Source organism: Crocodylus siamensis, chromosome 11 (genome assembly GCF_052110815.1).
Source record: "Crocodylus siamensis isolate JL-2025a chromosome 11, ASM5211081v1, whole genome shotgun sequence".
Lineage (NCBI taxonomy): Eukaryota > Metazoa > Chordata > Crocodylia > Crocodylidae > Crocodylus > Crocodylus siamensis.
The window spans coordinates 17,136,257-17,151,957 of NC_143405.1; the positions used below are offsets into that span (position 1 = coordinate 17,136,257).

Sequence of the window (15,701 nt, forward strand, 5' to 3'; positions counted from 1 at the left end):
ATTCTCTCTCTCATACTCTTGGTGCTGAAACTACCTATTGTAAGGACTGCCCAGCACTTTCTATGGAAGATCATTTTTAGTTACTACATTCAGCTTGTAAGGAGGAAAAGGTTGACATAGCCTGACTTAATTGGCAGGGAGTTGGGCTATGTGATAGGAAATAGGAACAGGAGCAGAAGGGTCTGAAACTACTGCAGAACCCAGTCCACCTGAACTTGGGACAGAACTCCAGGTACTTCAGCCCCAACATGCATTTTGTGGTCCTCCCACCCCACTCTTTGGGAAAGTACAGCCTTTGCAGTCTCATAAAGGGAGCCACCATGTGAACTGACATGGGATTTGTTCCATGTTGCTCACTAAGGGCATGGGATGCCCATTTACAAGTGACACAGCTGGGAACACTTTAAAAGCCCACCTTGGAATAAAACAACTGTAAGGACTGGCTATGTGTGCCAAGTACAGGGAAGGACTCTGCAAAACTAACTGGCCCCTATTTGATGGAAGGATGCCCCACACCTGTATAACAGTGCAGGCACTGACTGGAAAGGCCTTGGCACCCTGCACTGGTATGTATAAAAATGCTCACAGCTCTGAATCCCAACCGTAGCAGCTGTTGGCACTTGGGGTGAAATTCTTTTTAGGACTAAAATTCCCACATGGCAATAAAGAACCTTCCCCTCCCAAACCACGCACTGGACGTCAGTTTGAAATATGGTCATTTAATAAAATTTTCTTTTAAAATTACTACAATCCATACAACATTTAGGGCTGGGGTGCAGGAAGAAACCACATTGAACATAGTACAATCAAGAACCAGGAACTGTAAAGTGACAGTTTCTGCTATTAAAACAAGAGAGGCTTTAATCTAAGGACTGACGTGCCATCTTCACGCAGGTGTTCACACGCACGCTGTCACTGGTGCTATGCAAACTCCAGCCAGGCTCTGCCTTGTGGCAGCTTCATGCAGTCCGGTTCACTAGCATCTCCAAGTCTGTATGTGCATCACACACATGCAAACAATACAACTCTTCTCTGGAGAGAGAACGTGGGGGCTGCGTATGGACAAGCGAGGGCAGGAAATCACAAAGAGAACTCGGCATTCCACCCGTGGGAGTCTACCATGGACCCGCACGTGCAAAACATGACCTGGGGCTCAACGCTGGGCTGTACATCCTTGCCGATTCCACGTACTGGATCTGGCCAGCCATGGGGAGAACCACTACAACAAAACAAGGATGCTTCAATGGCAGTTAGCAACACGGAGAGGAAACCCACCATTCCCCACTTTGCCCTCCCAACGGAGTCGAGCTGTGAAGGGCCTGCTTTCCTACGGACTGACTGTGCTTGCCTGTTACACTCGCAAGGAGGTTGCTTCATCCGTGACACCTGTGAACCACCAGGTAGATCTGGCCTGGGCAATTCTGTAGCAGCACCCAAGACTATCTTCATCTTCAGTACAGAGGCAATTCCTGCCGAGACTGCAAGGCCCAGCATGCAATAGGCCAGGCTTGTGAGTTAAAGATGATGAAGAAATTAAATCTGCAGTCTGTGCAAACCAGCTGTCAACATTTGGGCTCCTGGCAGCCTTGGACTGGGCAAGCACCATGTGCTCACTAACAGAAAAGGTTCATTTCCATGAGACGCAGCAGATCCTGGCTAGGAATTTAGGTGAAAAGTGGGCAAGAAGCTGAATAGTCTCTGGGCCCTGCTACTAGCACTTCTGAAGTGGCTGGACTTTGGGTTTCCCCCATTCTCTACTGCAGGAGGTGGGAAAGGAAAAAACTTCAGAAGTAAGTGGAGATTTCTACCTCATTTCTTGATAGCTGGTGAGCCCCCTTCCTCTCCCCCCTCCCCCACACTCCCAATAGCATGCACCAGGGAGCAATAATTGCCAAAAAATAACATATTTAACATTTCTGAACAACTAACTTTGCAACTTGCCCATTCGAGGCCGAGTATGCTCGTCATGTTGATGGTGTTACACATGGTAAAGTTATTTCTTACTGGGGTTTATCAGTAAAATTCACAATACTCTTTCCATAGGAAAACAAAATGTCTCTGCGGGTTCCTTTCTTGCTCCCGAAAATGACCAAGGTGGCCAGACAGCGGGTTCTGACAATAAGCCAATGCAGCAGTATGTCCATCCATAGTTGTCCGAGGTTAGCAATGCACCTGACCTGCTGCACCTGGCTTTCTGTTGCTTAGCAGTTGATAAGCAACCAGAAATGCCCCTGTAAACAGCAGGAGAGGCCAAGGCATATCACTTTATATTGAAGAACAAAACAAGCCAGCAATTGTTGGAGAAACCCACCATCAGAAACCCAAACAGCTGGTTTATTGGACAAATGGTTTGATACAAAGGACAGAAGGAGTCCCAGAAGGCAAGTCTTGGCCAGGTTTTCTGTCAAAAAGTCCTACAAACATGGATTAATGAGTTTATAAAACCTTTTGTGTCAGGCTACAACCATTAGCAGGGCAAGCTTGTTACCATCAGCCCCCAGGGATAAAAGGCATCTAAACCTTTTTGACCTTGGGCTGCCCAAAACAGGGAGGCCAAAAACCAGGCCTGGATTGGGATGACACGGGTGCCCCCCACCAATAGCTGATAGGATGGGACAATCTTGGTGGCTGCGACAAGAAAATCTGCATGCCCAGGGCAGGGTGCTCTGGGGAGGGCTGCTTGCCATTTCTCTTAACCTCCCCTCTGCTCCTGTTTCCAGCTTGCTGACTCTGCTCCAGCCCCCCAGGGCCTGGGAGGATTTCTGCTGGTGGAGCAAAGGAGGGGGTGAAATCTGGGAACCCAAGTCACTAGACAGAGCTAGTCTTCCACTGTGCCAGATCTAAGCTGTGCCACCTGTGGGTGCCAGCACTGGAGCTGTTGGCAAAGGTGAGATGCTCTATGGAACCAAGGGCAATGGAGCAAGGTCGGTGTCTCCCTGTTCCCTCCATCCTCTCTAGAGACCCTTGTGCTTTGAAACAACTCTTCTCTCTTCACCAGAAGTGAGGAAGGACTAACAGAAGCCCAAGGTGAGGACACTGCTGCCTCCTGTGCTGCCCTTCCCTGTCCCCCAGAGGAACCAGAGGCCCCATGGAGGCCTGGGAACTAGCAAGCAGCTGGGATGGCGCAGAGAACATGGGGCATGAAATTGGGGCAGGGGTGGTACATGAACACAACAGAAAGAACAATGAGAAACTGGACGCCAAGAGTGACTCCCCCAAGCCGTGAGCAGGTGTTTATTCGGTGGACATCTAACAGCTCGGCAGTGGATCCTGGTGGGAGCAGCGGTGGCGGCCTCATCTGTAGAGCCCCTCGGGAGGAGGGGAGTTTCTGGAGTTCTGCCCAGGCTGGTTTTTGGCATTGTGCATACAAGTCCGTAGCGAGCTCAGAAGGGAGCGGTTACTGATGTAGCTTGGTATTCGGAGGGTGTAAGGAAGAGTCATCAAACAGGGGGTTCTTCACCTCCATCTCTCCGGTCTGCAGCGGTTGGGGAAAAACCAGGGGGTTAGAGTTCACAGCAAGATGTTCTCAGCCTCATGGCATACTAACACAGCATTTATTAGGGCAGTCCCCCCGCACACCATCTCCTCAGTACAGCATTCCCTAGAAACCCCAGCTAGGCCCCATTGTGCACAGGCCACAAGAAACAATGCCTGCCCCAAACAGCACAAAGCCTAGACAGACTCATCCGACCAAAAAGAGAAGAGGAAAGAGACAGAGATGGGAAATGAGTCAGTAGCAGAGCTGGGTAGGGAACCCAGGTGTCCTGAACCTGGTGCTCTGTCCACCACCCCTAGAGATGTTAGTGCTCCGTTCTGGGGCGGACTGGAGTAGGTGATGGAACCACACAGACTTTTTCCTAGATTCCCAGCATGGGGTAACACACGTGGAAGTGCTACAGGCTCCAGTGGCTGCCAAACGCTTGCCTCTCCTCCCTGCAGTGGCAGTATTTTGGCCGACCGCTTGCTAGGCTGATCCCAGTGTTTTGACCTGGGCTTGGCCAAGTGACAAAAGAGATGCAATTCAACCAGCCCCAGGCCGTGTCAGGGGAGGGCTTGGGCAGGCAGAGCCCACACAGCTGGGGATCTCTTAGAAGAACAAGGCAGATGGCTCTGACTCTCAGCAGGGGGGGAGGAGAAAGGAAATGGCTGCCCTGCAGAGACCTAACTGCTGTCCCATTCTGGTAAAGCTACTTCTGGTTAGCTTTAAAACTAAATCCTGAGTCAGCTTCACAGCCAGGCAGGGCCTGGTTGCTGAAAAATCTGACAGGAACTGACTGTGCATTCCCCAGACTGCCAGTGAGGGATAAACAGCTCTTTAATGGGCCTGTAAAGATGTAATGATGACCCTTAATCTAGGTCCTGATGGCCTGGCAGGGATGGCTATTACCATGTGAAAAGCTGCAGTAAAGCTCCCCTCTGACTTATTGTGTCCTTTACACGGTAACTTGTAACAGGGCTGTTAGGAGTTGCCATTGTCCAGGGAGGCAAACCCAGGTCCCCTAGAAATGAGTCACAAAAACTCATCTGGATTTTTACATTGGTCAGTGCCCTGGGGAAGGGGGTGAAGAACAGATCTAGTTTTCCTATCTGGCCTAATTAACACCACACTGCCTCTGCGTGGAGAGGAGTTGGGGAGGAAGTGCTCACCCCTTCTGTTCTGGGAAGGTGTGGGGGTGCAAAGATTCAAAACCAGTGATCACTGATCAGGCACAGCCAGCGAGTGTTTGGGTCTCAGAAACAGCTGATCGTGGAAACCCATTGAAGACAGCTAAATTGTGAAAACAAGAACCATCATCCAGCACAGAGTCAAGTTTCAGAATTGTGCAAGATCCCAAATCGGACCAAGACGAAGAAATCTTGTTTTTTTCCTCCAAAAAATTTAAAAGCAAAACAAAACAAAACAAAAACTTGCATCAACATGGACAAAATGTTTAGTCTGGACTTTTAAAATATGAAGAGTCAAAATGTTAAAAACAAAAACCCTAACATAAATATTTTGATCCTACTGACAATTTCCCAGGGAAGCTTCACAGCAGTATGTTCCAGTGTTTATAATTTGGCAAATCAGGATCTTTTAGTAGAAAGTCACTATGTTAGAAAACTTCCAAGGAAGCCTGAAGTGAAGCAGCACTGTTTCTGAACAGGGGGTCTGCGAACTTTTTTTGGGAGGTACTTTTGGGCTTGGGAGATGGTCATACCCCAGCTGGTGTGAAGGGAGGATGAAAGGAGGGGTTAACTCCTGCAAATCCTTTTTAAAGGTCTCATTGCAAAAAAGAGAAAAAAAATCTACAATCCCTGATAGGACAGAACTTCCTCATAGTTGCCTGTAAATGTAGAGTTCTCCACCAAAACTGGCCACAGCCATGGATTCAGCTAGTTGGGCATATATCACAGAGATACCAGTTCTTCCAAGAGTTGGTTTATCAAATGCCCAAGCTGCCAACTTACCGGAGCCAGACCTGGGCACTCGTATACAGTGAAATCTCCATCCTCATTCTCTTCGTCAGATGATGCAGAGTCTGGCAGCTTGGGTTCTTCTTTATGTCTGCAGTGTGGAAGGCACATAGAGGAGTGTATGTGAAATTCAGAGGGGTAATTTCTTCTTGGATTCAACAGTGGAAGCCCAGCCTGCTCTCTAGCAAAGTGGACCTCCTGCTATTAAGCAAAGCCAGTGGGGATTTGCATCATCTTCAAGCCCTGCTCCCTGCTCTGGCCCCTCACGACCTGCACTGAGAACCCCTTCAGAGAGGTTGGCTTTTGGCTTTAGGCTTTTGGGCAATTCTTAGTCTGGGCTGAGGCTTGTTAACAGTGGCAACATGCAGAGCAGGTGCTGCCTTCTCTGTAAGCAGAAAAGAGTCACTCACTTTTCCATGGAGAGCATTTGCTGTTTTTGGTGTTGGTAGTGATACATCTGGGCACTCTGAGCCAGCTTCTTATCCCCTGGCTACAAAAAGAAAAACAGCAACAATGAACCCAAAGTTGCAGAGAGCAGCTGAGGCCCGCTCTACAGTAGAAAGCTTTGCTGATGGAAGTTTACCTGCATCCCCACAGAAAAGTTGAACTGACAAAACCCCAGGTTTCTGGTGGCTGTAACACTACTTCCCGGGGCAACACAAGCCCTCTGCTACCATAGGGCACCTGACAAAGCACGTGTGGACAGTGCTTTGCTTCTAACAACTGTAGCAGTCCTCCATTAGCAGTCCCACAGTGCCTTGCACTGACTGCTCTGGAAATCACTTTGAAGCACACTGGCCCAAATTCAACATGACTGGAAGCCCAGACTCTCCACCACTCAAGTGTATCTTGGTAGCAATATTCCCCCCGCTTTCTACTTTGCTGATTTTCAGGCACAACTCAGTGGGGTTAACAACGAACCACCTTGCCAGAAGATTGGGGAGAAGGGGCCTAATGTCTTACCGAGATCTTGTCATATGGCAGGGGGCCAGACAGCTTCTGAGCTGAGTAGTCTGTTTTCTGAGCTAGTCTGATCTCTTTCTGCAGCCTGCCATGGAGGAAAGACATTGGTTAAGCAGGGACAGGCCCAAAGTTCAATCTTACTCACTGTTTTCGTCAGCCTTTGGTGCCATCCCCCTGCAAAATAAACCCACCCACCCCACCTGTGGGCTGCAACTGCAGCAGCACATCAAGCCTCTACCATGTAATAAGCTTGCCATGGAACAGTTTAAGGGCCTGGTTTCCTCCGCCTTGGCAGGTATTTGAGTGCATGCTGAGACATTTTCCCAGCCCATCTGTCTCCCTGCTGGTACTGGGCACGCAGGGTCACGGAAATACATAAAACCCCAATGCTTTCTGACACGCTTGGAAAGAGAAATGCCGGAACATTTCAATTGCCTGTTGGCCCCCTGTAGCTGAAGAGAGGCAGAGCGGTGACTTGGGCCAGTGGGCTTCTATGGACAGCTTAGAGGATGCTCTCCCTCTCTTATCGTACAAGATACATGGATGTTCAGTGAAAGCACACACTGCAAATTCAGAACAAGTGACAGGAGCTGCTTTTTGCACTGGATGTGATTTAAGTGTGGAACTCACCCTCACAAGGTGGCAAGGCGGCCAAGACCTTAGGAAGGCTCAAAGAGGGAGTGGACAGATACAGGGACACTGATACGGTAAGGGACTTTTAATGCTTACAGGCTCACAAGGAAAAATGAAAAATGTCAAGCTTCAACACCTAGGCCAGTCCCTCAGTGGCACCAACCACAAGGAAACAATTATGGAGGCCTACGTCTGCCTACTGTATGGTTTTTTCCTCCTTTGGTCACTGGCCAACACCACCCACTGGGACCTTGATTAGTTAGCATGATCTGTTGGCAGAACTTTTGGTGAGACAGACAGGTGTTATTGCCAAGCAGCCAGAGACCTTGCACATTTGTGCATTTTGGTGACTTTACATGGCTCCACTCAGCAGCCACGATGCCAAGTGAACCCTGGGTGGGCACCCGCTGCTAAAGGGAGGGCAATGGAAACCTTGCTCCATTCAGCAGAGGGGGCACAACTTTGCAGGCAGCACAGAGCGTTCTGCCACTGCAGAGGAGCTCTGAACGTGGACTCTGTAGTGCAGGCCAGGCCTGGGCTGGATGGACTTTGGGGCTGATCCCATCTAGCAGTTCCTGGGTGCAGACAGAAGTGCAGCTCCCAGCTGTAACTCAGAACATTTCTGCAAAGTGTTCCGAGTTACAACATTACCCCAGAAGAAACAGAATTTCACTGTTGGTTCCAGGGGAGAGGGGAATCAGCCTGCAGCCAGGATCCCATAGCTATGGCCAGGCTCTCTGCCAGTGCTTGCTGTTTTCAGAATGGGAGGTTAGACACCTGCCCCACCCTTCAGGGGGGCTGAAAACCCCCCAAACTGAACTCCCTCTCCTCCCTTTCCCCACTCCCATTTTGAAAACAGGGACAGGCTGGGAGCTCTGCAAATACAAGTTACAAAAGACCCTACATTTTGTAACATCTTTATTTGATACCTCATGCAACGAGGGGTCAGACTTTCACCCAATCGGCTATTTTTTAAGCTGTTTGCAGCTATGCACTTGTGTTTGGTCACAGCTATAAAGTGCTTTCTGTGGCCAGATCAGGCAAAAACGTCACTTCTGTCTGCACCTACTATGTCCCTATGAGCTTCACCTTGTTCACAGCAGGGCTAAGCACTTTGACTTTGTTCTAGAGCAGTGGTTCCCAATCTGTGGTCCAGGTACCACCAGTGGTACGCAGAGAACCTGTCAGTGGTACGGGTTAACAGATTTTTTATAATTACTTTATATTACAAAAATTTGCTGGTGGTACTTAAAGTTGTACCGTTTTAAATTGGTGGTGCGCAATCTGTCAGAGTTTGGGAACTGCTCTTCTAGAGAGTCCCTCCCTGTGGGGTGCTTCTCATCTGGGAAGTACTTGGCCCCCAGCACAACTGGAGCTGTTATTTTAGAGCAGTAGATAAAGATGCTTTAAAAATGAACATCCTTCTATTTCTGATAATGCCCCTTTTACCATCTGTCCCGATATGGGCACTTCACGTCTCCTCTTTATTAAACAATAACAAGGAAAGAGTGAACCCCCACCCCCACCCACCCCCAAATTTACAGGTCAAGATTTCCCTTTGGGACACAACTCTGTGGGGGTGGGATGAGCTGCAACAGTGTTAAATTAACTCTGTGGCTGCCAGAGGGATAGCTGGGGGTTAAGGCTGCTACCACTCACTTCCTACCAGTGGCAAGTTGTTCAACTGGCAAGGTCAAGGGTGTTTGACACCTCTGCACTTAGGTTATGAGCTATTTGTGACAGGGGCTCCTGTGCCACCATAACCCACATCTTAGCAGACCCGAGAGGTTCCTGCCAACATTGTTGCCAGGGTATATTAATTGGATGGTACTAACTGGATTGAATAAAAGGAAAAGCCTTTTATTCAGGCACACAGATTTGCTCGGCCTTAGAATACTAGTGTCTTCTGCCAGGTGCATGTATGTGCACGAGTGAGCATTTCTTGGGGGCTGGCCAGCAAAGGGCTCAGTCTCAAGTCACTAGTCTGATGACAGCTACCTCTCTCGCTCTAAAACGTTCTGTCCCTTCACCTCATAGAAGTCATGTTTGACATTAAGGGGAGACTCCGCAGTTTGCCAGGATGAGCTTACCTGCACCAACAGATGGCAGCCACGATTAAAGCAGATATCCCAGCTACTGTGCATGCCACTATCATCCCTGCAGGGAAAAGCAGAAAGATCAGAGGGAGTCAGTCCAGTTCACCTTGATGCTACTGGGCAGAATATCATGAAATGGACTGAGGGGAAAGCTATGGGCTAAGATACCTGCTTGAGAGAGAAGGGGGTGGCCCTTCCTGCCAAGTCCCCATACCTCCAAAGTTAGCTTTTGTGGGTACCATACACATGCACTTAAGATGCAGCCACTTTGATAAATGCATTTCTGCCAGGCACACAGAAATGGTACACGAGTGCATGGTCTTGTGATGCTTAATGATGTGCACTACAAGGGGTACTGGCATAGGAGGGGAACAAAGCTGGTGTGACACAAGGTTCACATGTGCAAGCTTTGACCTTGGTCTCTGTCAGTTGGCAATCCCATAAATCACAGAATCAATGAGTTGGAAGGGACCTGGACAGATCATCTAGTCCGACCCCCTGCCATGGGCAGGAAGGAGCACTGGGAGTGACAGGGGTCATAAGACCCCAGCCAGGTGCCTGTCCAGTCTCCTCTCGAAGATTTCCAGAGAAGGTGAGAGCACCACCTCTCTGGGAAGCCTAGTCCAGGCTCTGGCCACCCTTACCGTGAAGTAGTTCTTCCTAATATCCAACCTACATCTATCCTCCCTCAGCTTGTGGCCATTGTTCCTGGTGACTCCAAGGGGGGCCCTGGTGAACAGACTTTCCCCGAGTCCCTGCTGCTGGCCCCGATAAGGTTGTCGGCAGCCACAAGATCCCCCCCGAGTCTCCTCTTGCGGAGACTGAAGAGATTCAGGTCCCTCAGCCTCTTCTCATAGGGCTGGCCATGGAGTCCCTCAACCATACGAGTGGCCTCCTCTGGACCCTCTCCAGGTTCTCCACGTCCTTCTTGAAGTGCGGTGCCCAGAACTGGACACAGTACTTGAGCTGCGGCCTGACCAGCGCCGCATAGAGGGGGAGCAAGACCTCTTTGGACCTGTTAGTGATAAAGCCTCTCTGCAAGACACTCTAGAGTAAGGGTGTCAAACTCATCTGGCCCTATGGGCCAGATTATCGGTCCAGAACCAGTCCATAGGCTGGATGAACAGAGCAGAGTCAGTTGGCCCTGCAGCCTGGATCAGGCCCACAGACCGCCCCCCTCCCCTGCATGCTGGACCCATTGCACTCTCTGGTTGGTCCAGGGGTGTGCTGCATTTGTGCACATTACAGATCCCATGATGCATACAGCATCCACCCCAGACTAGCTACAGCAGGTATTGCATGTGGCTCATGTCCTGGACTGGCCAAAGCAGGTGCCATGGGCACTGGATCCCAGCACACAGTGATGGGGTGCGGGGGGCCTGGACTCGCCTTGAGTGGCTGCTGCATGTAGTGTGGGTCCTGGAGCGTGTACCATGCGAGGCATGTCCTAGGTCCTGTATATGAGGTGGTCTTGTGCGCATGGCATACCACATGTGGATCCACACAAGACCCAGGGCCAGCACGAGGGCTCTGTGTGCTGCACCTTTGATATCCCTGCTGAAGGGGAAAAATCCTGCTGTACTGCAACATGTATTAAATTTCCAGCCAGTCTTCAGCATGGGCTGTAGGACTCCAGTCCCGAGCCAGACTTGCTGGCCCACCATAGACAGAGATCAAGGCACCAGTTGCTTAACCTTTTCCTTTACCACCCAAGGCTGGATTGGGCCTATTTCTGACTTCTAATTCCAGAGAGTCAGGGCCTACCAAGTATCAGGATGTCACTGGAAGGGACAGGGGATGCCTCAACTGGAGCGCTCTGTACTGGCTTGGTGGAAGCTGTGGGATGAGATGTTGCCTTATGGCCTGTTGCGTCCTTCTGCAAGGGCTCCCCTCTGAGCACACTGGCCTCAGGCAGCTTCCTTGCAGGGGCTGGCGTTGCTGTGGAAGAGAGGAGAGAACAGAAGTATCAGCAGAGACAGGGTGGGCCTACTAACATGGGGAAGGAAGCAAACAGATGTCTGAAGAGGAGAAGAAAAAGAACAAAGCTCCATGCTGAAGATACTTAGTGCGTGTTATTCTCATTGATATTCAGTGCATTAAATGACACCATCTTTCCAGTTGGGAGGATGCAGCCACTGGAAAGCCGATAAAACAATCCATTTTGGAGCTGCTAATTCCTCCGGCCCTTGGGTGAGCTTGGGTCTTGTGTATGGACTACAGCAGGGGTGGGCAAAATGGTGGATCTGTCTGGACTCCATTTCCCAGCAACCCCTGCCAGCATCACTGCAGCTGGTTTCCATGGAGACCCCAGCAGTGGCAGGGCCATGACAGCACAGGGCCAGGGCCCCAGCAGCACTGGCAGGGTGCACGGCTGGGAGGGGAGCTGCTCCGAGGCTAGGTGACAGCATGGTCCAGAGCTGGGACAGAGCTATGATCCGCTGCCTGCACTCCCCTGCCCAGGGCATGCGGAGAGCAGACCACAGCTCTGCCCTGCCTCTGGACTATGCTGTCACCGCTGCAAGATCCCAGCCCCAGGGCATCTCTCTGCCCAGCTGTGTGCCCTGCCAGTACCGCTGGGGCCAGTCTCCATGGAAAGCCTGGTCCCATGCTGTCACAGCCCTGCTGCTCTTGGGGTGTCCATGGAAGCTGGCCACAGTGACACAGGCAGGGGCAGCTAGGAAATGAAGTCCATTTCAGGCGCAATCCAGCCCACGAGCCAGATTTTGGCTGCTCCTGTAGTCCGGGGCAGGCCTTAATTGGACAGCAAATCCCTTGGAGAAGATGTGCAAAGCCAAACACACCCTTCTCCACCCATAAGAACCATCAGCAGCTCATGTGGCTCTGGTTCATCCAAAAAGGAGGATAAATGCCAAGAAATTCCAGGTCGTGGGATGGAGCAGGGAGAAACAAGAATATTCCAGCTCCTCTTACCAGAAAACAGCCCCCCAGCTCCCCTTCTCTCCAGTCAAACAGTGTGTGCGTCTAGAGAATCATCTGTTATTGAAGAAACTCAAGGCAGAGCCACCTGTCTTACCATGACAGAAACTGAGACACCGGGGGTCTAATTCCTGGCTCTGCTGCCAGTCATGAAGCTTGAAAAAGGGGCTCCCTCAAGCTTTGTAACTGGTAGCAGAGCCAGAAATAGAACCCAAGTGTCCCTGGGTCCTGGTTCCCTATTTTAACCACAAGCCACTAGGCGCTACAACATGCCCAAAAAGCAGGACACTGTTTGTTGCTTGATGAAGGGAAGTGCTCACTTAGCCCCTGGCTCTGGTCTTACTCAATTCAGGACCTTCATCAGAAACCAGAATGACAGATGTTCCCACAGTGGTGAATGGTCCAGTCACTGATTTCCTGATGCATCCGCCACCAAGGAAATGCCAAACAATGCTGGATTGGAAAGTCATTAGTGTAGCACACACGTGCCAACCTCTCAAAACAGCCACCGGGACAGTCAGGCTTGGGAGGACTCTTCAGAGGGCCCAAGTTTATTTCCTTCCTACCCCTGGAAGCCTTTGCGAGGACACCGGATAGATCGGTCACAAGCGTCTCCACTGAACATGGGGACCTCTGACCCCCAAATTCCTGACCCTGAGGTACAACACAGCTGCATGGAAGTGGCCTAGCACATTGGCTAAGAGGAGCAAGAGGCTTCTCCTGGACTTACCGTCCTGTTGCAGATGCTGGTAAGTGGCATCTTGCCGGGACAGCACATCAGCTAAGAAGTCAATTTCTTCCTCTAAGCTGGGAATAGAAGTCCTCCCTAAGGAGAGAAAAAACAGCATAATGGAGCCGGATACATTATACCTCCCAAAGGAACACAGTTCAACACCCCATGCCCTGCCCATCCCACAGCAATGTATCTGCTGTATCGCGCTGCACAGGGTGAGAGAAACCAGCTCCATGGTCTGACCAATAAGCTACAGCAAGGAGGATCCCGCCTGAGCAATCTCCTCCAGCAAGCAGGGCCAGCTCAGAGACATGCTATATCTTGCAGCCCTTAGAGAAGTGTTTTTCCAAATGCAGCTACTGAGCCATGTGACGAGGCCTGTAAGATAGGTTAGCTGGAAAGGGAATCACTTGTGCAAGAAATGCAGAGTCAGCACCTGCCCCCCCTCCCTTTAAGCACCTCAGCGTCCACTCACTGGGGACCTCCCCAAGAAGCAGAGACACCGGGCAGTTAATTGTCCAACTTGCACCCACTCAGCCTTGTAATTCCAACTCTGTATCCTCAATCCCACTGCTCCCAAAACACACAGATGATCCCAGAATTAAGAATCCAGGGATAGCCCCTCCCTGCCCCCCTCTCCCATCATCGTGAAAAGACCTATAAGCAGAAGAGACCTTGGAAAAAAATTCCAACTGGGCAGTACATTCACCAGTGATGGACTGAGAAGGCTGAGAGAAGCAGGAGGGGAACTCACAACTGAGACAGCCTTATTTATCTCCCACGTCAGGGCCATAGCCATTAATTACACAGAAAACCCCATTACCCACATGTGACTGGATTTGATCCAGGAGGGTGCATCACATGGTAAATGCTATGCCCAATCTTAAACAAAACTACAAGGGCAAGAAAAAGCCATCTGAAAACAACCAAAGACTAGGTAGAGAAATGGGCTGAAGTCCTCTGAGAACAGCTCAGCTACATTTCTTATGAGAAAAACCAAAGCAACACTAAAGGAAATGAAAACTATTTTGAATTTACAATGTTAGTCCCAGATAGAATCATGCGGTGGGTAGGGGATAGAAAAGTGATATTTCTTGCATATCTGATTCCTCAGAGGGCCACAAGCCCATCCTGTGCTACATATAAAATCTGAACAATCACTAAGTTGAATATCATGGAGGAAGTAAGTGAAAAGAGAAGCATGATGAAACAGAGCTGGGATGAGGAAACAAAGTGATGAAAGTATGTAGCAGTGCTGTGCATCCTGGAAACAGCAAACAGCCTTTCCCTCAAATGGGAACTAAGTGAGTGTTGCACAAGACAGCCATTTAGGTTCATCACCTTCTCTTATCCCATTGCTTTTCACACTTCAGCCATGCTGACTTGGACTGGCAAGGCTGAGCTAAGCAGACACCTCACTCTGTGCTGTGCTTGGAGAGGCACCATTTGGTCATTGCCCACGGCTGCAGAGCATAGAGGCGGTGATCTGTTCCCAGTTTGGTGACTCAGCCAGGACTATCAAGTGACAGACCAAAAAGGGGGGCAGAAAAGTTAATGGGGAGCAAAGCGTAACTGGAAACAGCAAGCTCTGGCTGTGCAGCGTGGCTGGCCTCACATCCCCCAGCCCTAAAAATGGGCATCAACACTGCCCTGCTGACTCCCAGCTGGCTCAACAATCAGGCACCATCACCGGCATTTGCAGGGTCCTCTCCCTGGTGCTTCTCCCAGCAACACCCCTGCTCCAACCACCCCAGAGGCTGGTCCTGCTTGGAAGTCAGGGCAGGCTCCAAGCGGCAGGTGGGGGGAAGCAGGCAGGTCAGGAATGGTGGCACTCACAGCCCCGGGGGGGGACACACTGCCTGCAGCTCATCCCAGCGTTGCAACGCAGAGCGCAGCTTGTGAAGCTGCAAACACACAGCAGGCCAGAAGCCACCCTACTGAGCCCCCCACCAGGAGCCACTGTCTAGGTGGGGTTTGCCCTAACTGTGCTGAACCCAGAAGCTGGCAGCTCACAGGGCAGCTTGCCATCCAAAGGGCGTGAGCCCACATTGTGCCCAGCACATGGGAAGGCAGGTAACACCCTCCCCGCTCTCCCCCCTCAGTCCGCCTGGGCCTGGGCCATGCCCTCGGATGTGCAGGGGGAAGGCGCCTGCGGAGTGCATTGTGCTCCTGATGACTGTGGGGCCATTAGAGGGTACAAGGAGGGGGCTATAAACCAGCATAATAGTGTCTAGTTTTCCTGCTCAGGAGGGTGTCAGCCCGAGATGCCACACAGCCAGGCTGGTATCCTATGGAGACCGTGGACCAGCCTGCATGGAGCAAGGAGCATGAGCCGGCAGGGGCTCTCAGCTAAATTATCACCTCACATGGTCCCCTCAGACAGGAGGGAACAAGGCTTCAGAAGTGACAAGGCAGTGAGTGAGAGGCCGCCCAGAGCCCTCTGTACACATGCTAATGAGCTAGCGGTGCCGGAGGGCGAACGCTGCAGGCTCCAAGATGGATGGCTGTTGTGACAGCTCCCCACCCTGCAATCAGAGCTGCTCCGAGTATCTATGAGGGGCTGCTCCATGGGGAGCTTCTCTGCCTGCTAGCAGGAGCAGGGCACAAAGTGCCCTTGGAGAGGAGGCCTGGCCCATACAGCCTGTACCCAGCGCTGCCCTGGCACCAGGAGCCCCAGCCCAGATTGGGCTACCACCTCCCGAAGGGCTCTGCAGCCTTCCCTCCCCCCTGCCCAGTGGCAGCCTGGCACGTTGTGCCCTCTCTGCCATGCTACCCCGCTTCCCCAAAGGTTGTTGCTCAGCAGAGTACGTGCTGTTCTCACACACCCAGCAGCATAGCACCGATCCACAGCAATGTCTGCCCCGAAGCACATTGTTTCCTGGCCT

The 15,701-nt window shown here is 51.1% G+C and overlaps 1 protein-coding gene across 3 annotated transcripts in view; it reads right to left on the minus strand.

Annotated features, from left to right (window-relative positions):
• Positions 1-709: 709 nt before the first annotated feature.
• The window catches only part of NPDC1 (neural proliferation, differentiation and control 1), a 101,915-nt gene continuing 86,923 nt past the window's right edge, over positions 710-15,701 (minus strand). For all 3 annotated transcript variants that reach the window (XM_090022561.1, XM_090022560.1, XM_090022562.1), the window contains 7 exons: positions 12,814-12,909; positions 10,911-11,084; positions 9,141-9,207; positions 6,418-6,502; positions 5,865-5,944; positions 5,449-5,545; positions 710-3,475 (listed from right to left, as the gene is read on the minus strand). In XM_090022561.1, the coding sequence (XP_089878687.1) occupies positions 3,398-3,475; positions 5,449-5,545; positions 5,865-5,944; positions 6,418-6,502; positions 9,141-9,207; positions 10,911-11,084; positions 12,814-12,909 (677 nt within the window). In that variant the 3' untranslated portion in view covers positions 710-3,397. The remainder of the gene's footprint in view (positions 3,476-5,448; positions 5,546-5,864; positions 5,945-6,417; positions 6,503-9,140; positions 9,208-10,910; positions 11,085-12,813; positions 12,910-15,701) is intronic.